The following is a 27,177-nucleotide window of genomic DNA, read 5'->3' as shown; positions in this document are numbered from 1 at the left end:
TCGGTGACTCACTATTTAGTTGTGAAGGGAAGCCAGTCACTGGGAACATGATAGAACTGGCTGAGGTAGGAAGCCCAGTAACTATACTGGATAAAGTGGCAGACTGGATTTTAAAATGGCCATAGCATCCTGGATCCTGAGAAGTGAAACAGATAAGGAAGTCAAGTTCAGCTGCAGTGCGTATGGCCAGGAGCACAAAGAGGTAATCGAGACAGTACAGGCAAAATTGGGTTAAAGAGGAAATGTGTAGGCCAAACCTGGGATTCTTATGAAGAAATACTGGACTTGTCAGGCTTGGCTATGGGTAGCACATGTGAAGAGCAGAGAGAAAGAATGGAGTAATCAAGTCAATCATGCTGTGTTGCTGAGGTGGTGTACTTATAATGATATGCTGTCACATTAAAACAATACGTTTGTATGTCTGTGTAAAACAGAAGATGTGAGCCACAATCTTTGTTCCTGCCACCTACTGTATATATGTTACACCAGTTGAAACAGTAAAGTTCACTTTATTCTTAGAAAATGGCCTAAATCCTTCCTTTGTAAGGCACTATATCTAGGGTTTCATGTGTCATTTGAGGCTATGTGGCCTGAGTGGGAAATATCAGCTGCAAATTACATCACACACACCCCGAGGAACCCAGAACCAATGTCACTGCTGCCTAGGGTTGTGACAAAACATCTCGACCTATGCGACCCTTACAAGAACACCAGTGGCCTTCCCAGATATTATATCAAATGATAGCTGCTGTAATAGTAACAAACGCAACTAGCTGGCAATGTGGCTCAAGTCACTGAAAATAGTTACACTGTGCAGTTTCACTGACTGCAGTATCCATAGTGCTGCTTAGTGAATTTGCTATAATATTGCATTTTAAAGCATGACATTGCATTGACAATACATGCTTGGTGCATCCTGTTACATGTTGTACAACCCAATGTAAAATCTATTGCTCCATATAAATTAGTCATTAGGAAAACTTTCTATGGCTACTGACTGCACAGCTAGCAGTCAGTTTCCATTTTATGGCTCATTGTAACTGAGAAGTTATCTAATATGGGGGTTAGCTGTTGTATGTTCTGCTCTATACATGCACACAGCTCACGAAGAAATGTGTGATATGCGCTCTGTACCAGTCTCAAGTAAAAATAAAAAAGCACTGTTCAGCAGTGGATTGTGTGAGGGAAGTATTGGGGATACCTAAATTTGCCAAAAGAAATCGGGATTTCTAGCGTTTGGCTCCTTCTCAAATGATTTCGGAGATTCTATTTTTTGCACAACTTGGGACCAAAACCTTTTCTTCTCTCGCCATGTGCAGGCACTGCGGAAGTCATCAACACAGACCTCGTTGCCCTCGCCTGACACCCTCGCCTGACATCCAGGATGATTTCCTAAATTCTTCTGAAATGTTTCTAAGCATCCAACTAATTTTTGAGGAAGAACTTAAGAAAACGCTTTTGTACATATCAAAGAAGATATTTTGCATGAAGTTGTCTTTGACGCACAGTAGGTATTAAAACTGAAGAGCTAATCAAAACTCTGGAGAATGACTGGCATGACTTGCAGAAATCTAACAGTAATCTGGAAGCTCTAGACCTCAAAAGAGAGGACGTAGAATACTGCTCTCAATGGGCTAACCTTCCAGAGAGACTCACTAATCCTCAAAAGAGAGACACCACTTTCTTTAACCCCTTTTCAACTAGGCAATTTTTCATTTTTGCACTTTTGATTTTTCCTCCCCATTTTCCAAGAATTATATATTTTTTTAATTTTCTGTCGATGTAGCCCGATTTGTGCGGGACAAGTTGTACTTGACTTACTGGAAATTAGGGAAAAAAATTCCAAGTGCAGCAAAATAGAGAAAAAAAAGCAAAATTGTGTTTTTCTTTCTAACAGCATTCATTATACAATAAAAATGACCTGATGATTTGATTATCCAGGTCAGTAAAAATATGGTTAACCTAAGCATGCATTTTTGTTTTTTAATTACCTTTAATGGTGAAAGAAAATTTGGAAATTATAAAAAGAAAAAAGAATTTACTTGTGTCGCCATCTTACCAGAGTGATAATGTTTTCAATTTTTGGTAGATGAGACTGTGTGAGGACTTGTTTTTTTTTGTGACCTGAACCAATGTTTTTATTGATACCATTTTAGGATACATACAATGTTTTGATCACTCCTTATTGTATTTTTTTCTGCTATTGCAGAAAACTGCAATTCTGGCATTTTGATTGTTTATATTATTCCACCATTTACCTATTGCATTAATTAATTTGATATTTTGATAGATCAGACTTTTATAAACTTTTTATTGTCTTTGTTAGGTCTCTTAGTGGACTTGAATCTGTGATCGTCTGGTTGTGATATGTACAGCAATACCACAGTATTGTTGTATATAGCAAAAAAACGGTCTCCTATGAATGCGAGCCATGAGTTGACGTTCACAGGAGTGCCGTCATGACACACAGAAGGGTGTGCAGTGGATCCCCCGACTGTCATTGAAACCTATTGAATTGCGGGTGTGCTGATGGACAGTTAGTAAAGCACGTACTTATATATGTGCTCTTTGTTATACATATGAGAGTATTATATGTTCTGTGAATATGTATGTGCTCTGTGTATAGTATATACAGTGGGTAAAATAAATATTTGATACACTGCCGATTTTGCTAGTGAGAGACAGGATCTAATAAAAAATCCAGAAAATAATATTGCATAATTTTTACGTAATTTGCATTTTATTGCACGAAATAAGTGCTTGATAAAAATAGAAAAACAGAGGTCAGACATTTCCTGTAGTTCTTGACCAAGGTTGCACACACTGCAACAGGGATTTTGGCCCACTCCTCCATACAGATCTTCTCCAGATCTTTCAGGTTTCGGGGCAACATTGAGTTTCAGCTCCCAACAAACATTTTCTATTCGCTTCAGCTATGGAGACTGACTAGGCTACTCCAGGATCTCGAAATGCTTCTTAAGGAGCCACTCTTTAGCTGCCCTGGTTGTGTGATTTGGGTTATTATTATGCTGGAAGATCCAGCCATGATCCATCTTCAACGCTCTTACTGAGGGAAAGAGGTGGTTGGCCAAAATCTCACGGTACATGACCCCACCCATCCTCCCTTCAATATGGTGCAGTCGTCCTGTCCCCTTTGCAGAAAAGCACCCCCAAAGTATGATGCTTCCCCCACCATGCTTCATGGTTGGGACGGTGTTCTTGGGGTTGTACTCATCCTTCTTCTTCCTACAAACTCAGTGAGCAAAGTCGATATCAAAACATTTTTTGGTCTCATCTGACCAGAGTTGAGCTTCTCCTATGTCTCCTCTGGATCATCCAGATGGTGACTGGCAAACTTCAAATGGGCCTGAAATTGTTCTGGCGTGAGTAGGGGGACCTTGTGTGCCCTGCAGGATTTTAATTTATGACCGAATCGTGTGTTACTAATGGTAATGTTTGAGACTGTAGTCCCAGCTCTCTTCAGGTCACTGACCATGTCCTCCTGTGTAGATGTGTAGATTCCTGACCTTTCTCAGACACATCCTTACACCAAGAGGCGAGAACTTGCATGGAGCCCCAGACCGAGGAAGATTTACAGTCATCTTGTGTTTCTTCTATTTTCTAATAATTGCGATAAGAATTGTTACATTCTCACCAAGCTGCTTTCCTATTGTCCTGTAGCCCATCCTTGCCTTGGGCAAGTCTACAATTTTGTCCCTGGTGTCCTGAGACAGCTCTTTGGTCTTGACTATGGTGGATAGGTTGGAGTCTGATTGAGTGTGTGGGCAGGTGTCCTTGATACAGGTAACCAGTTCAAACAGGTGCAATTAATTCTGGTAATGAGTGCAGAGTAGGAGGGCTTCTTAAAGAAAAACAGGTCTGTGAGACCAAGAATTCTTGCTGGTAGGTGATCAAATACCATATATACTCGAGTATAAACCAAGTTTTTCAGCATTTTTTTGTGCTGAAAATGCCCACCTCGGCTTATACTTGAGTGAGGTGTCCAGAACTTGGAGGGGGAGAGGCATCGGCAGAGCAGCTTGTTACAGGAGGTAGGAGCTGGTTGCTGCAGCTAACTCCTGTGCCCACCAGAAAACCAGAGGAAGAGTCCTGAGGAGATCATTTGCAGATTCCCAGTCCCTTCTGGGATAAGTGAAGAGTCTCCGCGAGCTCAACGATCACTGGATTTTGGCCGTTGCAGCTGAAAAGAGGAAATTTTGGCTAATTTTTCATCGTTTTGAAATCTCAATATGGAAGAGGCCAGGAGCCATTTGGTGAGCTGCATTTCTTGCTACATGTTCACAGACTTACCAGTGGAAAAGCCAAACTTCACATGCCACAAATGCAAGCTTGTGTCCCTGTTGGAGGAAAAGCTGCAAAATCTCGAAGAAAGGTTAGCTACGTTGAAGATCATTAAGGAAGGTGGAGTTCTTAGACAAAGCAGAATTATCTCTTCATGTTACAGAAAGAGAAGAAATTCGAAGTGCACCTGAAGAAACAGAGGAATGGAAGCATGTGACCCAGAGAAGCAGAAGGATCGGGAGGCAGTCAGCACCCATACTGCTCTTGAACCAGTACAAGGCTCTCACGGAGGAGAACGATGAAGAAATACATCAGGATAAGACTTTGCTCACAAACAGCAACCTTGTACGCCTTCAGAATCCTCCTGGATGGAGAAAGAAAAATGTTGTGAAGAAGAAACGGAGAGTGGTGGTCATGGGGGATTCCCTGTTGAGAGGAACAGAGGCCGCTATCTGCAGACCGGATATAACTTCAAGAGAAATGTGCTGTCTTCCAGGTGCAAAAATTAAAGATGTGTCTGACAGGATATCAGGACTCTTCAGACCTACAGATGACTACCCATTCCTGCAAATACATGTAGGGACAAATGACACAGCAAGAAACGGCCTGGAAACCATCTGCAGTGACTTTGAAAACTTAGGCAAGAAAGTGAAAGAACTGGGAGCGCAGGTGGTCTTCTCTTCCATCCTCCCAGTGGATGGCCATGGAACAAGGAGATGGAATAAGATTCTGCAAGTGAACAACTGGCTACGTCGATGGTCCCGTCAGCAAGGATTTGGATTTCTGGATCACGGAGTGAATTATCTATATGATGGACTACTTGCTAGAGATGGGGTGCACCTTACGAAGACTGGAAAACATGTATTTGGAAGTCGCCTTGCTAAACTCATCAGGAGAGCTATAAACTAGAACAATGTGGGAAAGGAAGCAAAAGGCCAGAAAAAGCCATACACCTGGCAAATACTATTGAGAACTCTGGTATTAGAAGTAGGAAGAAAGAACAAAGACAAAAAAATCTAAATAAAAATATTGGAGAAAGAGAAACCAATCACAAACTAAAATGTTTCTATACTAATGCACAAAGCATGGGCAACAAACAAGGAGAACTGGAACTATTAACACAGGAAAATAAATATGATGTCATTGGAATCACTGAAACTTGGTGGGACAATACACGATTGGAATAGAAGGCTAGAAGGATACAACTTATCTGCAAGAAACAGACTTGATAAACGAGGAGGAGGTGTCGCATTGTATGTTAGAAACGCACATATCTGCACAGAGATTGAAGCTTCAGAGACCGGGAGTTCTGTGGAAACTGTTTGGGTAAGAATACAAGGACAGAACAATGGAAAGGACACCATTGTAGGCATTTACTACAGGCCACCTGTGCAAGCTGAAGATATGGATGAACTCTTTATGCATCAATGGTCAAGTTCTCCAAAAAATATGACATAGTGGTCATGGGAGATTTAAACTATCCAGACATTTGTTGGGAATCTCTCTCAGGCAAAACTAACAGGTCAAGGAAATTCTTATCCTCTCTTGCTGACAACTTTATCTTCCAAAAGGTAGGGGATAAAACAAGGGGATCTGCTACTTTGGATCTAATCCTTATAAACAGGGAGGAAATGGTGCTAAAAAGGAAGAAAGAAATGTTTATAAAATGGAAAGGGGGAGGCATATCTAAAGAAGAATATAATGCTGTCTGCAGAACCTGCAGGGCATAAATCAGATTACTAAAGCTGACAATGATTTGAGGCTTGCAAGAGACGTCAAAAGCAATAATAAAGAATTTTGGGGATATGTCAAAAGTAAAAGAAAAGTCAAAGATGCTATAGGATTTTTACAGGATGAAAATGATTTAATGGTAAGACAGGATGTTGAGAAGGCCAAACTTTTAAATTCCTATTTTGCATCTGTTTTCTCTCAGAAAGGAAATGTAACATCAACTGTTCTTCACTGTCCTATTAATGGAATAGAAGAATCCAGGATATCTATAAACAGAAAGATAGTGAGGAAACACTTAGCTAACCTAAATGAATTCAAGTCTCCAGGTCCAGATGAATTACACCCCAGAGTACTGAAGGAGATAGCAGAAGAAATTTTTGAACCCCTCTCCCATAATCTTTGAAAATTCTTGGAGAACAGGAGAAGTCCCAGAAGACTGGAGAAGAGCAAATGTTGTTCCTATCTTCAAAAAGGGAAAGAAGGTGGACCCAGACAACTATAGGCCGGTGAGTCTGACTTCTATACCAGGAAAGATCTTTGAACAAATTATTAAACAACATGTATGTCAGTACCTGGATAAGAATGAAGTGATTAAACAGTCAGCATGGGTTTGTAACTAATAAGTCATGTCAGACTAACTTAATTTCCTTCTATGATGGAATCACTGATTGGGTGGATCAGGGAAATGCTGTAGATATAGTATATCTTGACTTCAGCAAAGCATTTGACAAAGTATCTCACACAATCTTTATTGAAAAAAATGACTAGGTATGGAATGGACAAGGCAACTGTTAGGTGGATTCATAACTGGCTTAGTGATCGGACCCAAAGAGTGGTTGTAACTGGCTGCACATCCAGTTGGAAGAATGTCTCAAGTGGGGTACCACAGGGCTCTGTCCTGGGCCCTGTATTGTTCGACATCTTTATCAACGATTTAGATGAAGGAATTGAGGGTAAACTGATTAAATTTGCTGATGACACAAAGCTAGGAGGGATAGCTAATACTAGAGAAGAGAGAGAGGATTCAAAAAGATATAAATAAACTGGAGCAGTGGGCAGCAACTAACAGAATTGGTTTTTAACAGGGAAAAATGCAAAGTATTACATCTGGGCAATAAAAATGAAAAAAGCATATACAGAATGGGAGGAATAGGGCTAAGCAACAGCACATGTGAAAAAGACGTGGGTATACTAATAGATCACAGACTGAATATGAGTCAACAGTGTGAGGCAGCAGCATAAAAGGCAAATGCAATTTTAGGATATATTAACAGAAGCATACAGTCTAGATCACGTGAAGTCATAATTGCCCTCTACTCCTCTTTGGTCAGACCTCATCTGGAATACTGTGTCCAGTTTTGGGTACCACATTTTAAAAAAGACATCAACAAACTGGAGCAAGCTCAGAAAAGAGCGACCAGAATGGTGACTGGTCTGCAAACCCTGTCTTATGAGGAAAGGTTGCATGATTTTGGAATGTTTAGCTTGCAAAAGAGAAGACTGAGAGGAGACTTAATATCTGTGTACAAATATCTCAAGGGCTGTCACATTGTAGAAGGATCATCTTTATTCTCATTTGCACAAGGAAAGACTAGAAGCAATGGGATGAAACTGAATGGGAGGAGACACAGATTAGATATTAGAAAAAACTTTTTGACAAAGTGATCAATGAGTGGAACAGGCTGCCAAGAGAAATGATGAGTTCTCCTTCAATGGAAGTCTTCAAACAGAGGCTGGACAGACATCTGTCTGGTATGATTTAGCGAATCCTGCTTTGAGCAGGGGGTTGAACCAGATGGCCCAGGAGGTCCCTTCCAACTCTACGATTCTATATTTAGAGCCACTGCTAAAGATAAATGAATATTCACTGCACTGGCAATGAATATTTATTTCTCTGTAACAGCGCGCAAAGTGTCAGCCACAGCAGCCGGCTCCTGCAGCTACCGGGCGGTCACGTGTGCCGCTACTTAAGACAAATTAATATTCACCTCTTTCCACTCCCATGGGCCTCAAAAGAGTTGAATATTCATTTCTCTTAAGTAGCGGCACACGTGATTGCTTGGCAGCTGACACTGTGTGCGCTACTTAATACTGCCCTCCACGCATATACAGTTGGGAAAAAAAGTATTTAGTCAGCCACCAATTGTGCACCTTCTCCCACTTAAAAAGATGAGAGAGGCCTGTAATTGACATCATAGGTAGACCATAACTATGAGAGTCAAAATGAGAAAGCAAATCCAGAAAATCACCTTGTCTGATTTGACAAGATTTATTTTGCAAATTATGGTGGAAAATAAGTATTTGGTCATTAACAAAAGTTCATCTCAATAATTTGTTATATATCCTTTGTTGGCAATGACAGATCAAACATTTTCTGTTAAGTCTTTACAAGGTTGGCACACACTGTTAGTGGTATGTTGACCCATTCCTCCATGTAGATCTCCTCTAGAGCAGTGATGTTTTGGACCTGTCGCTTGGCAACATGGACTTTCAAATCTATGGGTTTGAGATCTGCAGACTGGCTAGGCCACTCCAGGACCTTCATATGCTTCTTATGAAGCCACTACTTTGTTGCCCTGGTGGTGTGCTAGGGATCATTATCATGCTAAAAGACCCATCCCCGTTTCATCTTGAATGCCCTTGCTGATGGAAGGAGGTTTGCACTCAAAATCTCACAATACATGGCCCCTTTCATTCTTTCATGTGCACAGATCAGTTGTCCTGGTCCCTTTGCAGAGTAACAGCCCCAAAGCATGATGTTGCCTCCCACATGCTTCACAGTAGGTATGGTGTTCTTTGGATGCAACTCAGCATTCTGTCTCCTCAAAACACGATGAGTTTTGTTTCTACCAAATAGTACTACTTTGATTTCATCAGACCATATGACATTCTCCCAATACTCTTCTGGATAATTCAAATGTTCTCTACCAAACTTCAGATGGGCCCGGACGTGTACTGGCTTAAGCAGGTGGACATGTCTGGCACTGCAGGATCTGAGTCCCTGGCGGTGTAGTGTGTTACAGATGGTAGCCATTGTTACGGTGGACCCAGCTCTATGCAGGTCATTCACTAGGTCCCCCCATGTGATTCTGGGATTTTTGCTCACCCTTCGTGTGATCATTTTGACCCCACGGAATGAGATCTTGCATGGAGCCCCAGATCGAGGGAGATTATCAGTGGTCTTGTATGTCTTCCATTTTCTTATTATTGCTCCCACAGTTGATTTCATCACACCAAGCTGCTTGCCTATTGCTGATTCAGTCTTCCCAGCCTGGTGCAGGGCTACAATTTTGTTTCTGGTGTCCTTCAACAGCTCTTTGGTCTTCAGCATAGTGGATTTTGAAGTGTGACGGTTTGAGTTTGTGGACAGTTGTCTTTTATACTGATAACAAGTTCAAACAGGTGCCATTAATACAGGTAATGCGTGAAGGACAGAGAAGCCTCTTAAAGAAGTTACAGGTCTGTGAGAGCCAGAAATCTTGCACGTTTTTAGGTGAACAAATACTTATTTTCCACCATAATTTGCAAAATAAATCTTGCCAAATCAGACAAGGTGATTTTTCTGGATTTGTTTTCTCATTTTTACTCTCATACTTGTGGTGTACATATGATGTCAATTACAGGCCTCTCATTTTTGTAAGTGGGAGAACTTGCATAATTGGTGGCTGACTAAATACTTTTTCCCCACTGTAGTACCGGCGTGGGAAGCGGTGAGTATTCTGGCAGCTGTGCTCTGCTTGTGAGCAGCACATGACGTCCCTGCCATGTGCTGCTTAAAAGCATAAAGCAGCTGCTGGCACCGGAACAAGATGCTGTGAGGGAGTGCAGGAAGGTAAGTGTAATTTTTTTAATGTTTTTTGAAGGGGGCCAATTATACCAGGATAATGGTGTCATGCATACACGGATTGGGATGGGACCATGCATACTAGGATAGGGATGGGGGCCAATCATACCAGGACGGGGATGAGGAGTCCGTGATTACCAGGGTGGGGATGAGGGGACAATGCATACCAGGCTTATACTCGAGTCAATAAGGTTTCCCAGTTTTTTTTAGGTAAAATTAGGTGCCTCGGCTTATACTTGGGTCGGCTTATACTCGAGTATATACGGTACTTATTTCATGCAATAAAATGCAATTTAATTATGTAAAAATCATACAATGTGATTTTCTGTTTTTTATCTATAGATTCTGTCTCTCACAGTTGAACTGTACCTACAATAAAAATTACAGATCTCTCCGTTCTTTGCAGTTGGGAAAACTTGCTAAACGACTGCAATATAGTTGAGCTCTAATTTAACCATCTGAAATCAGCTAGTGAAAATGCAACCTAGATATTTCTGTGTGATGGTGTAATATGTGAGCATTTGGGGACTTTTAACTTTAGCCTAGGGCCCCACTTTGTTTAAAACAAGCCTTTGTGCTGGATTAGGATTGTATGCATTTACAGATCTAGCAGCATAGGTCTGATTCTTCCATATAGACATTAAAGGCAATTCAGACTGCTGTAAAGTTGGGACCACCTGTCGGTTATATAAAAAACATAGGCCATACCATACAATGTAACACATAACAGAAAATTATGTGCATGCCTGTGTTTCTGTCTTGCTGTGCAGGAGTTAAAAACAGGTAAAAATTGAAGTGAATTGCGGGGGACGAGACTGACACCTGTCAAAGACGACTAATTACACTGTAATGTTAAAAGAAAAGTTCTGTCTCAAGAATAAAGTTGGGCAGAATATATTACATTCAGATTAATACACATTTAGAAATTCTTCTAGTTTCTAAGTTCTGACCATGGTAATCATCTTAAGGGTGTATAAGGCTGGTTTCACATTTGCGTTAAAACAACGCTGCGCCCTGCGTCGTTAAGCCCCGCCCCGAGCCGGCTCCCTGCCCGCCCCATCCGGGATCACCGCCTACTTTCGCATTTGCACGCATGCGATCGGCGCACCCTATCTTTAGCATAGGGTGCGCAGATCATGCGCTGCCAGTGTGAAAGTAGCGTGCTGCGCACTTTTGACGGTGCGCCGTGCGTGCCGAAATGCAGCATGTTGCATTTCGGCGCGCACGGCGCACCGTCAAAAGTGCGCAGCACGCTACTTTCACACTGGCAGCGCATGATCTGCGCACCCTATGCTAAAGATAGGGTGCGCCGATCGCATGCGTGCAAATGCGAAAGTAGGCGGTGATCCCGGATGGGGCGGGCAGGGAGCCGGCTCGGGGCGGGGCTTAACGACGCAGGGCGCAGCGTTGTTTTAACGCAAATGTGAAACCAGCCTAACACGGCCGAGTGTAATGTAATAAAACATCGCATAGCATTCGGACCAGTGTTATACTATGGGGCACCTCAGATCTGCGATTATTTTCCATGTCGATTTGGCATGAGAGAACAATGGCAGCATGCTGCATATGAGAATTGGATCGCACTCACCCACACAAGTCTACGGGTGCATGTGAAACACTGGATTGCACTCGAATGTCATCTGAGTGCAGTGCGATTATCGCGGACGTCGGCAATGGAGTGGATGGAAAGATTAATTTCTCCGCCGCCTCCGCACCTGTGTTGCCATTCTCTCATGCACGAGCATCTGAGCACAGAGTACTGACACTCAGATCAATCGCTGACAGAGTTAGAGCTGAGTGTCATCTGCAAAATTAGACCGATTCTCTCGCATTAGTGAACATACGCTCATGTGACTCCGGCCTAATAAAAGTACTCCATGCTGCCAAACATCTCATTTATTGACTTTTAGTTAATGTACAGTTTGCGCCACACAATGCTCTGTCAGACTAATAATCAGTTTTGTAACATATTTCTACTGCCTTCCCTGCCCCGTTTCTGTGTGGGTCACATAGTCCTCTGTTGTGAAGCAGCCTTCACTACTTCTGATCTGCGGATCAGAATCGGACGAACAGAGTAGCGCACGTCATTGATGGGGCAGTGCTACGTCTCGGTGAATGACAGCAGTCTGAGCATGCTCAGATCAGGCTTCACTCTCCTCTGCCTGGATCCTGCAGATGCTTTGGAGTGCTGTCCCTTCAAAGCATCAGCTAAGTCAGACTGCACCACACATGACCGAGCTTACATCAGGCTTCAGTCTTCTCTCTGCTTGGATCCTGCTGAAGCTTTGACATTTTCCCACCAATTTCAATGAGGAAACCACAATGTGAACCATAATTTCAATGCTACTCAGCTTTTTATTGTTGTACCACAATGCTGTTTTTTTTTTTACTAAGAAACTCTTCTAAGAACCACTTTTGCTAAAACGTATGTGTATGTTCCTAATTTGCTGTAGTGCAGTAAAGGCATAGCTTTCCACCACACCATTACTGTCATGTGTGAATGTGATCTAAAACCTCCCACTCATTAATAATGAAAGGGAACAGCCACGGAAAATGTGCAGCAGCACACAGTAACATGATCTAAACTAATCTCATACACATGCTGGAAAAGTTTTTCACTTAGAAATTGTCCATTAATGTGGATTTTTCACTTGCAGATTATTACCATTAAGTTAAATTAAATTGGTGTGGACTTTGCAATGGAGTACCTGTGGCTTGGCAGCCAAATGTACTGGTGTCATAGGCATTGTGCTATAGTAGTCCTCAACTTTTACCACTAGAGGGCAGCAACCGCAAACATTAGAACAATCCAAGGACTGATCTGAATTAGGATCAGGCAGAAGGAGCAAAACTTTGTCTATAACTTCCCTAACCGGCATTAGCAGAAAAACAACGCCTCCCCTTTCACTTTAGATAGCTACCATCCGATAACTATCTCTGACTCTCATATACAGGAATTCTTAGCTGAGAATTTAGCTCCTTAGCTGCCGGACAATCACTTAGATAACAAAAGGATAGGCAGTCCACTATCGGACATGCTCAATGCCTCAGCTCTCTGACCTCATCTATCAAGGGACTGTCAGGAAGCCCCTATAAACATTAGACAGTTGCTGAACTTGTCAATATCAGATGTATTGGCCAATGTAAGTCTAATGTGTATGGAGGCCTTAATAAAATAAGCCAGTATAGGTAAATAACAGGTTTTTTCTTTAGGCAAAGCCTTCCAAAAACATACAATAAAACAAGTATAAAAACTGGGGAAAACTAAAAAAAAATAATTCAATTAATTCATATAAAATCATATGCACAGAATGCATATTCAGACTTGCGTGCAAATAACGGAAGGTGATCAGTTTTCTCCAGTGTGTCAGAGGTGTTTGTCTTTATTTGATAATAAGATGAAAGGATTTTGTATAACCCGTATAAAGGATAATGCCTGTAAAGTTAATTTCAAGACAGGCTTTATATGGACAAAGCGCACAAAGATAGGGTGATAACCTAGTGAGAGAGAGGGAGAAATGGTAGGTCTTGCTCACCTGGCTTGTGAAAGGCACAACTCCTGAGCAAATGTGTACGTGTTGCCCCAAGGCTGGGGGTTGAGATCCTCCAGAAGATTTTAGACCAGAAGGGACAATTCATGTTGTAGGGTTGTCCCGAAGGAAAGTCTCTGGCCAGTAGTAGATTAAAGGGTTTTTATTACTGAAACACGTTTCAACATAGTAACAGTACTTTGTTTTTTTGCTTTTTTTTCACTTGAGAAAGATGCTGGTACAGTGGTAAAACGCGTCCCGGTTATAAAAACCTTTTGGTCTAGCAGGAGCACTCCTGTCAGCGATTCTGTGGCTTCCATTGACGTTACCTCGACAGAGCAGTTACTTTTCTTTCGCTCTGCTCTGTATAATGGTGTGACTGCCGATGTCATGTTGACTGACAGCTGGCTCCATGATGTTTAACTGCGAAAAGCCAGCTGTCAGTAAGCATGACGTTGGCATTCATGCCCTGTTGACAAAGCAGACTGGAAGAGGAAGAACTGCTCTGCTGATGCGAAGCAGCAGAACCACTGGGAGGAGTGGTCTGTGATCGCCCTGAGCCCACTGTGTGCAGAACAGGTAGGTAGTTAGCAACAGGCTCCCTGTCAGTTAACCTCATGAGAAAAAAATAAAATCGGCCTGGATTATTCCTTTAAACCAGGTACCTTCCCAGTTGGCGCTGCTCCACGGATTCTGGGACAGTTTTTCCTTTTCTTATGTGCCCCTGTGTTCCAAAGTTATGTCCCCGATAATTAAGGGGCAAATTTGTTCTTCAACCAACAGGGCGTATACAGAACTACTCTGTTGGTGTTTGCTTTTTCTCTTCTATGACACTGGCCAAACAAAACATGGCTGCGTCCATTAAAAAAGATCTGTGATATTTGCCCATTTGGTTAAAGGGAAAACTTGCACCTTTTGTTACTGAGAAAATAACAATAGAACCGTAAGGTATAGAGAAAAAGGGTTCAAGAATCATTGTAGCAGCATAAATTGAAATATAAACACAGTTTAAATTAAAAAATCAAATGAAATGTCCTCTTTAATGTTATGTGTCCTCTGAATTCATGAGGACAGCACTCCCTTCTCACTGGTGAACGATGCCTGACCGATAAGTACACAGATACAAAGCAACCTGTCAATCATCGTGAGTTAAGTGCTCTTCTACAGTTGCATTAAATAAGTAGCAATATTACCATCTCTTTTTACATTTGTGTACCTGCCATATAATTACATCTCTTGCCTCTTGAGTAATATATAAAAAAAACATACAAGGTGCGGCATATTGTTTTATTTGTGGGATCCTCAAATACTGAATAGATGAAACTATAATTTAGTGTAAGCATATAGCAATGTGTACTGCCCAAACTTATGCCAAGAGGACGTTCTCTGGGAAAAGGCTAATTCATCTTTTCACTTGTCTGGAGCCTTCTGCCATGATGATTACATCAAGCCTATATTGCAGAGCGACCTGGATCCCATCCTGTCTTATAAGGTGAAAGAATATAAGAAATCACATTTTTTCAAGAAAATTGTGTTTTTTATCGTTCCTTTCTTATCTGCATTTATTAACCCTAAAATTACACCACGTGGATTGCCACTTTGGACTTTGCAGCGTGTGCTTACAGAAGACCTTTCACTGGATTTTTTTTCTTAACTTTAATAGAGTTGTTTCACTAATTCCCATTGCTCCACTGATTCTGGAAGAGTTGTTTTATTTTTTTTTCTAAGCCTCTCTGCTCGAAAGTTATGTCTCCGGTAATAAAGAGAGTCCAATATGCACATTTTCCCTTCAACCAGTTGGTCATATACCATGGAACTTCTCTCTGGATGTTTACTTTTTCACCTCTATGATTATGGCCAAACAAAACATGTTTGAGTCATAAAGGGGAAAAGCAAATGCCCACAGAGAGGTTCACAGCTGCAGCCTGGCTTAGTATGTTCTTCTGAGAACTCCAGTCTTCACACCTCTTCCCACTTTTGGAGTGTCAGTGAACAGGAGTGCTGCAGTCCTGGAGAGATCTGCCTGTTTGGCAGCTCACTAGCGACCATTTAGCGATGCACCAGCGATCCTGACCGGGTCGTATCGTGGTCGGGATCGCTGGTGCATCGCTAAATGTAAAGGGGCCTTAAGAGCACAAGAGAGAAGCAGCAAGAACTTTTATGTGGATAATACAACTTTCACATGAAAGCTGTATAGATGTACTGACATTTTGAAAAATAATTCAGCCTAGACATAGCAATTTTACTGTATAAATAAATAATGCAGTAAACAGTTGGACGTAGCTCCATAGACTAGCATTAGCTAAATATTTGGAAACAGGCAATGGAGTAGTGCTGGCAACGACATCTTGTGTATACAACATATCACAGGATAGATTCTGGCCTCAACAGCACTGTGTAAAGTCTAATCTGTGCTCCATTTCACACAACCTGCAGCAGACTTTGTACCTTTGTAATGTGGGATATCAGCTCCATCAGGCACCCAAATAAACACAGTGCATTGCACTTTAAACAGCTAAAGGTAGGCTTGATGATGTGGACACCCAGTGCATACACAGATAGCAACGCTCTGATAAGTACTGGCTTCCTCTTTTAACCATAACCTTAATCTTTTATTTATCCTGCCAACAGATCTCTATGAGAGCTTGTTTATTAGGCGGGAGGAAGAGTTGCATTGGCACCATTTTGGGGTATTACATTTTTTAAAGAACTTTTACCAACCTTTCCGCTTTTCTTTTTGGCATTCTTGATTTATACCATTTACTGTGCATCAAAAATACTGTTACTTTAATTCTATGGATTGTTTCAATCATGACAAAGCCAAATATGTACAGTTTTTCACATTGCATGGAAACAAATCATTTTTATGTTGTCATATTGAAAGAGCCATAACATTTGCATGTTACTATTAATATAGTTATATAGTTTCTTGATCTGTGAGCAACAAGTTAATTTTTATCAGAACTATTTTAGGAACATATCTGTTAATTATTTTTTTTTAGGGTGAAGGTGAGTGGGAAAAGAAAAGCAATTCACCTGTCTATGGTTTTTATTTGTTTTTGATGTCGTTAAAATGTGGCCATAATATATGCTTGTTATGACCTTATAGGCAGGAATGATGCTTTTTGTATTTTTTCCACAGCATCTATGGGATTATATGGGCAGGTTCAGCGCCATCTCCAATCCCAGTCATTACATCAGGATTTGGGTCCTAATAACCAAAACATTAAGACTAAGTTCCCACAATGAGCTTTTGATGCATATTTTGTGGAGTCAAAAACACAGCGTCTTACAGTTCTAACAAAGTGGATGGGATTTATAGCAATCTCATGCCCACACTGCTTCTTTGCTTTTTAATGCAGTGTAAAATGACCTAGGGTGCATGTTTCAAATCTGTAACAGGTCAATTTCTCTGTGGGTACATGGCGTTTTCTGTGCAGAATTTTCTTATAGACCTGCACTAGGTGCGAAAATTCCATAGGTAAAAAACGCACATGCATTTTACGTGTGTTTCTGAGGCGGGAAAGCTTCAAAAATGCATGTAATCCGCACCTAAACATATCACTAAAGTTTTGTCAAAGACAAATACCGGGAAGTATCAAAAACAAAACAGCTTTATTTAAAGCAACACACGCCAATAAGAGACCAAAAAAAATCAAGCGTCAAAAACGCGATGTAAACGCATGTTAAAAAAACACACAAAAACTAGATGAAAAAACGCAAGTTAACCAATTTAAATAATAGTTGCAGAAACAGTGCAGAGATTCTGCAACATCAAAAATGCACCAAAAACTCATTGTGGCAAAGTAGCCTGATGTCCAAGACTGGAATTTTCTCTGATCCTGGCTTTGGGATGGAGGTCTGTTTTAAGAATAAGAGGAGCTTGCCTTATAGCAGGGGCCACACAGCCAAGGTGCCCAAAACTCCTTCACTGCAGTTACTGTCTGAGGACTTGCTTAATTCGATAGAGCAATATACAGTCAACTTTTCAGGCTCCCTCTAAAGAGTATAATGGCTGTATTTTTTATTGTCGCTTTCCTCAGAATAACTACCTGTGACCATGACTACCTTGTCGTTACATATATAAAAAGCATATGCAATGGACACATGAAGTGTGACACTTACTGCGCACAGCCCGATCTGGAAGCTTTCTATACTAATCTAATGTTTTGTAAAGGAAATGTGACGTCTGCCTGCGGTCTGGGCTGCAGCCGGACAACACCCCGAGAAACACTGATACCCTTTACCCCTATACAGGGATCTGGATTTATAGCAGAGCCCAGGAGGTGCTGTCTGAATAGGAGCAAAGACCAGAGCAGGACGGTCGCCAGAAAGGTGTTCCAACACAGGACACAGAGGCAATGATATCCGAGACTAAACCAGTCAGGCAGAAATGGTATAAGCACGGTAGACAGAAGCAAAGACAGATACCAGGTCGAAGCCAGAGTCATAAACCAGGAGAGTCGCAGAGGTACCGAATCGTTAGACAGAAGCAGAGTCAGAATCCAGGCCGAAGTCAGTGTCATAAACCAGGAGAGTCGCAGAGGTACAGAATCGTTAGGCAGAAGCAGAGTCAGAATCCAGGCCGAAGTCAGTGTCATAAACCAGGAGAGTCGCAGAGGTACAGAATCGTTAGGCAGAAGAAGGGTCAGAAGTCCAGGCAAAAGACAGAGTCAGTCAACAGTAATTCACACAGTAACACGCAGGGGAACCAAGAATATATCCGGCGGCCTGCAAGAGCAGTCCCAAGGTATTTGAGGGATCAGGTCATCCCTTACAGGCCCGTGGCCTGATGATGTCATCCGGACCGCCCCCAGGACCAGGCTGGATGGTAATGCACCAGCCCCTTCATGACTGACCGAGGAGCGAAGCCTGCGTCCAGCGGACGCCTGCGCAGGAGCCTCATGACTATCGCCGCCACCACTCGGGGTTGAAGCACAACGCCTCCCAGAGACCAAGGCCGAGACTGCAGGCCACGGGTCAGACGGTGATAGGACAGTCCGGCGCCTCCTAGTGGTCGAGGCCGGAACAGCAGGCCCTGAGTCTGACAGTGATGTGATAGTCCGGCGCCTCCTACTGGCCAAGGCCGGAACAGCAGGCCCTGAGTCTGACGGTGATGTGATAGTCCGGCGCCTCCTACTGGCCGAGGCCGGGACAGCAGGCCCTGAGTCTGGCGGTGCCGTGACAGTACCCCCCCTCTAAGAGGGGCCTCCGGACCCTCAAAACCCGGTTTGTCAGGGTGGAGGAGGTGAAACCTGCTAATCAACCGCTTTGCACGAATGTCACTAACGGGGACCCAGGACCTCTCCTCTGGGCCGTAGCCCTTCCAATGCACCAAATATTGTACCGAGTTTCTCACTAGACGGGAATCAAATATGCCCTGGACCTCGTACTCCAAGGCGCCCTTGACCAAAACTGGAGGAGGAGGGGACCGGATGGGATGAATTGGGGAGCGGTATACCTTGAGGAGGGACTTATGAAAAACGTTAGGAATTTTAAAAGACTGCGGGAGCTTTAACCGAAACGCTACTGGGTTAATTACCTCTAATATTTCATATGGTCCGATGAACCTGGGACCCAGTTTGGCCGACGGTACCTTAAGTTTGATGTTTCTTGTAGAGAGCCAAACCTTGTCACCAACTCCCAGGTGCGGCCCCTGGGATCGTCATCTATTGGCTGCCGAAGTCTGTCTAATTTGAGCCCCTTTTAAATTAGAGTTTACTTCGGACCAAATAGTCTTTAGACGATGTATATTTTGCTCAACCCCTGGGATTTCCGACATCTTGGCCGAAAATGATCCAAAGCGCGGATGTAGTCCGAGGTTACAGAAGAAGGGGGTGGTTTTGATGGAGTCTTGGTATCTATTATTGAGAGCGAACTCTGCCAATGGCAAATGTTCCACCCAATCTGACTGATGTGCTGAGACATAGCAGCGGAGGTATTGCTCCAGCGTTTGGTTGGCACGCTCAGTTTGACCATTCGTCTCGGGATGGTATGCCGAGGAAAAAGACAACTCAACACCAATACGTCTACAGAACGCCCTCCAGAACTTCGAGACGAACTGGGTACCCCTGTCGGATACGATATTTGCCGGAACGCCGTGCAAACGTACAACGTGAAGAACAAACAACTTACTTAAGGTTTCAGAGTTGGGTAAGCCGGACAGGGGAACAAAGTGAGACTGTTTACTGAACCTGTCCACCACCACCCAAATACAAGTTTTCCCCTCGGAGGGTGGCAGGTCTGTAATGAAGTCCATGGAGATGTGGGTCCATGGACTTTCAGGGGTGGGCAAGGGCTGAAGCCAGCCGGCAGGACGGTTATGGGGGGACTTGGCGCGGGCACAGACTTCACACGCTGAGACGTACTCCTTACAGTCCTTGGCCACCGTTGGCCACCAAAAGTTCCTGGTTACCAGCCTAGTGGTATTATTGAGACCAGGGTGGCCTGCCAGGACGGAGTCGTGAGATTCTTTTAACACTCGTAAGCGAAAGGTAGCTGGGACGAATAATTTTTTGGGGGGCGTAGTGTCAGGAACTTGTTCTGATGACCTACGGATCTCCTCCAGAAGGTCCAGAGATACTGCCGACACAACAATGCCATTAGCCAATATGGGAGCTGGTTCATAGTCCTCGGTGTGTGTGTGACAAAAGCTGCGGGAGAGGGCATCTGCCCTCACATTTTTGGTTCCGGGGCGAAAGGTGATTAAAAAATCGAACCTGGAGAAAACAAGGCCCACCTGGCCTGCCTAGGGTTTAGTCTTTTAGCCGACTCTAGGTAGGTTAGGTTTTTGTGATCGGTAATAACAGTAATTTTGTGTTTGGCGCCTTCGAGGAAGTGGCGCCATTCCTCGAAGGCCCACTTAATTGCCAATAATTCTCGGTTGCCGATGTCATAGTTTCTCTCCGTGGCAGAGAATTTGCGGGAGAAAAAGGCACATGGATGAAGCTGAGTGAGGGATGCAGAGCCTTGTGAGAGCACTGCTCCCACTCCGACTTCGGAGGCATCTACTTCCACAATAAACGGGTGGTCCAAGTTTGGTTGAATCAACACCGGGTTGGCCACGAAGCACTCTTTTAGTGTGGAAAAAGCCCTGGTTGCCTCAGGATTCCAATTAGTCACGTCCGCCCCTTTCCGGGTAAGGTCCGTGAGTGGCTTGGCAATCTCTGAGAATCCCCTGATGAATTTGCGATAATAATTCGCAAATCCCAAAAATCGCTGGAGTGCTTTCAGCGATTTGGGTTGTACCCAATCCTTAATGGGTTGAATCTTGGCGGGATCCATGCGGAACCCCTTGCCTGAGACCATGTATCCTAAGAACTGCACCTCTTCGGCAAAAAAAACACATTTTTCAAATTTCGCGAACAAAGAGTTTTCGCGCAGTCTTTGCAGTACTGAACGGACGTGTTGAGCATGAGTCACAGGGTCAGCAGAATAAATCAAAATGTCGTCCAGATATACGACGACATACACCCCACAAATATCTCTGAAAATATCATTAACGAAGTGCTGGAATACTGCAGGAGCGTTACTGAGTCCGAAGGGCATTACCAGGTACTCAAAATGGCCAAGGGGTGTATTAAAGGCCGTTTTCCATTCGTCCCCATCTCTTATGCGGACCAGGTTATATGCCCCCCGGAGGTCAAGCTTAGTAAACCAGCGAGCTCCCAGTAACTGATTAAACAGATCAGGAAAGAGTGGCAGCGGGTATTGATTTTTTACGGTTATGGCGTTCAGCTCACGGTAGTCAATGCATGGTCTGAGTCCACCATCTTTTTTCTCTACAAAGAAAAACCCAGCTCCTACAGGTGAGGTGGAAGGTCTAATGAAGCCTTTTCGAAGGCTGTCTGCTATGTATTCCTTCATGGCTACACGCTCAGGACCAGAGAGGTTGAATATTCTCCCCTTAGGGAGACGGGCACCAGGGACCAATTCAATAGGACAATCGTATTCTCTGTGAGGAGGTAGTTTCTCCGACTCCACTATAGAGAAAACATCTTCATAATCCCTAAACGCATATGGAATAGAAGGTGTTTTAATTTTAATCTGGTTTACTGAAAAAGACATACAGTTACTCTGACACCATGGACTCCAGCGCACAACGTCACCTATGCGCCAGTCAATAACCGGATTATGTTGGTGCAACCATGGCATGCCTAACACAACTGGATCTGATAAATTGTATATAACAAAAAATGACATTTGTTCGTTATGTAATGTCCCCACTGACATAGAAATTTCGGCAGTAACGAATTCCACGCCTCCTTGGAATATAAATGTACCATTAATAGCAGTAGTCTGAATAGGCGCTTTAAGCCTTGACAGAGGTACACCAAGGCTCTTAGCAAATAAAAAATCCATAAGGTTGACGGCAGCACCACAATCCACATAAGCCTTCACACACAGACGTTTCTTAGCAAAAGAAAGGGAAACTGGTAACAACAGTTTGGCCGCATTTGCGGGCAATACCTGACCCCCAAAGCTGTCCAGGGGGTGATGGTCCAGGAATGTGGATTTCCAACAGCCAGCATTTTCCTTGAAGCTTCCAGGCTGCTGCATGCTTGAGCCTGAGAGTGACTTCCCAGGCTGTGCAATGTAACAGGTGTTTGGGCCAAGAATCAGCTCAATCAGGAGGAAGGAAAAAAAAAGGTGAGGAAAACTGCTTTTATCTGTGTTAAGTATAGACACAAAAAGCCGTTTTATTTTTTGGGCCGGATATAATGTGACGTCTGCCTGCGGTCTGGGCTGCAGCCGGACAACACCCCGAGAAACACTGATACCCTTTACCCCTATACAGGGATCTGGATTTATAGCAGAGCCCAGGAGGTGCTGTCTGAATAGGAGCAAAGACCAGAGCAGGACGGTCGCCAGAAAGGTGTTCCAACACAGGACACAGAGGCAATGATATCCGAGACTAAACCAGTCAGGCAGAAATGGTATAAGCACGGTAGACAGAAGCAAAGACAGATACCAGGTCGAAGCCAGAGTCATAAACCAGGAGAGTCGCAGAGGTACCGAATCGTTAGACAGAAGCAGAGTCAGAATCCAGGCCGAAGTCAGTGTCATAAACCAGGAGAGTCGCAGAGGTACAGAATCGTAAGGCAGAAGCAGAGTCAGAATCCAGGCCGAAGTCAGTGTCATAAACCAGGAGAGTCGCAGAGGTACAGAATCGTTAGGCAGAAGAAGGGTCAGAAGTCCAGGCAAAAGTCAGAGTCAGTCAACAGTAATTCACACAGTAACACGCAGGGGAACCAAGAATATATCCGGCGGCCTGCAAGAGCAGTCCCAAGGTATTTGAGGGATCAGGTCACCCCTTACAGGCCCGTGGCCTGATGATGTCATCCGGACCGCCCCCAGGACCAGGCTGGATGGTAATGCACCAGCCCCTTCATGACTGACCGAGGAGCGAAGCCTGCGTCCAGCGGACGCCTGCGCAGGAGCCTCATGACTATCGCCGCCACCACTCGGGGTTGAAGCACAACGCCTCCTAGAGACCAAGGCCGAGACTGCAGGCCACGGGTCAGACGGTGATAGGACAGTCCGGCGCCTCCTAGTGGTCGAGGCCGGAACAGCAGGCCCTGAGTCTGACGGTGATGTGATAGTCCGGCGCCTCCTACTGGCCGAGGCCGGAACAGCAGGCCCTGAGTCTGACGGTGATGTGATAGTCCGGCGCCTCCTACTGGCCGAGGCCGGGACAGCAGGCCCTGAGTCTGGCGGTGCCGTGACAGGAAACCTGTCATGTGAAAAATGCTATTAACCTGCAGATATGGGGTTAATCTGTGGGTTAATAGTATTGTGAACCTGCCCAGCACCGGCCCTTAGACCTGCCAATGTAGAGAGGATATTAATTTTATTCCTCTTGGCAGCGTTCGAGTATCAGTCACGGGGTGGCACCAGCGCGGGTCTAGTCACCGTTCTGTGTCTGTGTATAAGGAGCATCGGCACTGACTGACAGCAGCTCAGCACTAGCGTCCGCTGTCAGTGCCGTGGGCATGGCTACAGCCAATGCTCTCACTACACAGAGCGGAGACTGAGCCCCCCCAATGACTAAAACTCGACCACTAGCAGGAGGAATAAAGTTTCCTCCCGGTAGTGGGGGTCTAAGTATTGGTGCCGGGCAGGTTCAGAACACTATTAACCTGCAGATTAACCCCATATCTGCAGGATAAGAATTTTTTTTTCACATGACAGGTTCCCTTTAAAGCACCAATGCAAACATAAAATCTATAAACAATCATTAAATTATTCATTGCATCACTGGACTGCAGCTTGGATTGCATTGTGTAATGTGCTTTTAATGCAACATTTTTTAGGAAATACATAGCTTTTCCTTATTTACACCCCAAGAAAATAATGTATTTTTTTATAGAAAAGCACATGTTCTGAGCTCATGTGGCTGAGGCTCTGAAATGGTAGACTAGACTTTAATTTAATGGCCTATAAAAAAGACAGTATTTGGCCCATGTCTAACAAACCAAATAATTAATTGTGAACAGTTGCACTGTCTGTTCACTTCAGTTTTGGCTTGTTTTTTTCATATGTGGGGGCAGCAAAAGCTGCTATTCTTTTGGCTGCCAGAGAGTATTGTGTCTGAACACTGAGCATAAAGACAAAAACATAACTTCAAGTACAAGTAGCCAATAGTCAATTATCAGAAACATGTATAATAGATTTGTAGACGGGAGTTTTATAACCTTTAGATTGAATTTTAAGTGTTGGCTTGTGGATAAACGCCTTCGAAAAATATGTTGTTACTTCCCTCTGTGCTTATAAGGAGAATGAGCTGTTAAAGTGATCAACTTTAAAGGCATCAACTGACAGAGCAGCACAATACTGCACTATATTCTTTCATACAGTTCTAATAAAATATATAGTTCAACCACTTTCTGGGTTCCTTACCTCGTGGCCTCTGTCTTGCACCGGACATGATTCACTATCTGCTTCTGAAAATGATCCAGATTCGTCACTTGAGTTTGTTCCATAAGACTGCTCACATTTTATCTGTGGCCGTACTTGATTATAGATAGAGTCAGCCATTGAACAAGCTTCTTGATGATCAGTGGATGGAAAACGTGGGCCTTGTGAACAGGGAGATGATGAAAATTCAAGAAGAGGAAGGCTACAAGGAGATCCACCACTGCCATCTTCTGCATATGAATACGAGGAGCAAGAGCTGGATGTCCTTGTTCTAGTTTCCAAAGGTGGAGAACGAGGGCATACTTTAATTGGCACAGGACAACTAGTGTTTGGCCGCAGCCTTCCAGGCAATGGATCTGTTATAAGCCCACTATGGGAGAAGGTATGCGAGCTAGGTAGAGATTGGCTAGCTCCTGCCCAAAGACCCTTTGGCACATGCTCAGAAAACTCTTTGTCCAAACAACTGACACCAGAATATGATTGCACCGGGGTGCTTATTTGGTCACAAGCACTTGAAGAGAATATGACACTTCTCCTGTCCAATTCCATTTCATGCTTAGAGGCAAGCTCTGAACCCGACCCCCGAAGAGGTGAAGCCATGAGGAAGTTAGAGGAATCTTCATGAGGTTCACAGGACAGTTCATAATTCCCAGTGAAAGGGTTGTATTCAGCTTTATGGTCACCCTGAGTTGCTCCCTTTTCCACAGGGCATGAAGGACTTCTGACAAAGCGTTGTTGGGAAGTACCAGGCAAGTCAGGAAATTCCCCCCCTTTCGCTCTACTGAAAAAAGTTCTTAGATTGGAAGGAGATGATACACTTTTGGGGGTGTCAATGCTCACAGGGCTCGGCTGTTTCCTGACCATCTCAACATCTCCTTCTTTATCCCTGATGTCATTTTCATCCCCAGACAAGCAAAGTGTAACGCTCTCTTCATCATTATCATCATCCCGTGGCTCACTTTTTATCTGGCTTAAAGGAAGTCCTGATTTTAGGCCGATTTCAGAGTTATGTTCATTGAATGTGCTTGTAAAACCTGAGGTACTGTGTGATGTATTGTAGACATTCTTAGTACAAGCCAACTGGTATTTTTTATATCGTGGGTAGCGGATTATAGGATCCTTGTCCAAACTTTCTTTGTTTTCCCTTTGCATATTGGAATTGGCCAACATAACTTCATTTATATCAGCCGCTTTCTCACCTGAACCAAAGTTGAAAGGCTCGTGGTGCATTCTTTCCTTAGGGCAAGATATTTTTGAGGTTTCAGATTCCATCGTTTCCTCTTCACAATCAAAAGTCTCATTGTGTACACTCTGGCATGAGGTGTCTTTCTTACATAGAAACAAGCCATCCTCATTGTTTAGAAGCTGTGACTGAAGGAAGCGGAAGCAGGAGTCCTCCAGGTTATGCATACGTAGGAATTCAGCACATTGGATGACCTCTTGGATGTTTTCTCTGCTCAGTAATAGCTTAGCAGTGTAGGCAAACTGCAACAATGGACCAAATCCTCTAGCAGTGACCTGCAAAAAAAAGAAAAAAGAAGGGAAATTGCCAACATTACTATCAGCACAGCAATTGTCCAGATTCCCTCAAGTGTAGTGAGATAATTTGACAGCTACAATGTCCATATATAAACACAGTAAAGTAGCAGTTAATCTCCCATCAGGTCAGCAGTGACTCCACATTTAATAATTAATTCCACTTGCTTCTACACATCATGCCAAGGCTGAAAAAGAAAGCTGAACTGGAACGCAGGCAGGAAAACTTCAAACAGCATCCCTAATGAGTGATAAAAATGTGCTAGCTCAACACAAGCAACCACATCTGCCTCTTCTGGTAAATGATGAATCCCATTTTACTACTACTTCATGGCTAGAATCTTATCATTCTACATGTTTTAGGCAGAAAAAGACAAATTGCATTTTTTTTTCCAAGATGACTGCTGGGTCTTTACGTCTGGCAACTGGCTGACTATATCAGCATGTTTAAGACGAAATAGTGCAAAAAGTATGGAATTTCTTCTAAATGTAAAATTAATAAATAAAATAAATCAACGTTACATCAGTAATTTTACATAGTCATTTCTAAAAAGAATGAATTGGTGAAAGAAACAAATACCATCTGGAACAAAACAATAACATTTACTAGATTTCTTAAACTCTCCTTCTAAACCATAATTCTAATCAAGATTTCTTAATTTTTAATGTGATGGTTTATACTTTTATGTTCAAAAACCACAATTTGCAAGTGGTGCTTTTTTTTACATAAAAGTATTTGGTAACATCCGCTTGTAAACAAATGTAATATTACAAGGATTCACTACAAAAGGAGCAAAAAACGGATGCAAAATGGGTATTATCCGCTATGATTAGAGATGAGCAAACATGCTCAAAACTCAAATCCCCGCCCCACATCTTTGATGCCTGTTATACACATGTTTGATGCCTGTTATACAGCCAATAAGCATGCGGGGATTGCCTATGAGTCACTGTAATGCTGTAGTCATCTTGGTAGTGGCATTACTGAGATTGACCATGTAACATCATTAGGAGTTATAAAAGGACAAGCGCCGCCAAGCTCAGCACACTGACACCACTGCACAGCTCTGTGATAGCTGTTAATGGAGGGAGAGAGTGCATGTTCATTCGTGTGCATGCATAGTTTAACGAATCAGAGTCCTCTAATGTTGATACTGGTGCTGAAGCTGAACAATCATACTAACAGTCCTTGTAAGAGCTAATTTTGTACTTGCCTAGGAAGGAAGAGAGTTGCAGGAGCAGGGAGAGTGGCTAAATACAGTCTCTAGGCAGGGGTTAGGGCTTTGCAGTCCGTTGCTAAATATATAACTGCAGCAA

General features: G+C 43.2%; 1 protein-coding gene across 1 annotated transcript in view; it reads right to left on the bottom strand.

Moving 5' to 3' along the window:
- BACH2 (BTB domain and CNC homolog 2) overlaps window positions 1-27,177 on the bottom strand; it is a 378,746-nt gene that overhangs the window by 10,704 nt on the left and 340,865 nt on the right. The window contains exon 5 of the mRNA XM_073589560.1: window positions 24,307-25,842. Coding sequence (XP_073445661.1) covers window positions 24,307-25,842 — 1,536 coding nt within the window. The remainder of the gene's footprint in view (window positions 1-24,306; window positions 25,843-27,177) is intronic.

This window comes from Dendrobates tinctorius, unplaced genomic scaffold (assembly GCF_039654945.1).
Source record: "Dendrobates tinctorius isolate UK_male_01 unplaced genomic scaffold, ASM3965494v1 ptg000111l, whole genome shotgun sequence".
NCBI classification, from domain to species: domain Eukaryota; kingdom Metazoa; phylum Chordata; class Amphibia; order Anura; family Dendrobatidae; genus Dendrobates; species Dendrobates tinctorius.
This window is presented reverse-complemented; position numbering and strand designations above follow the sequence as displayed.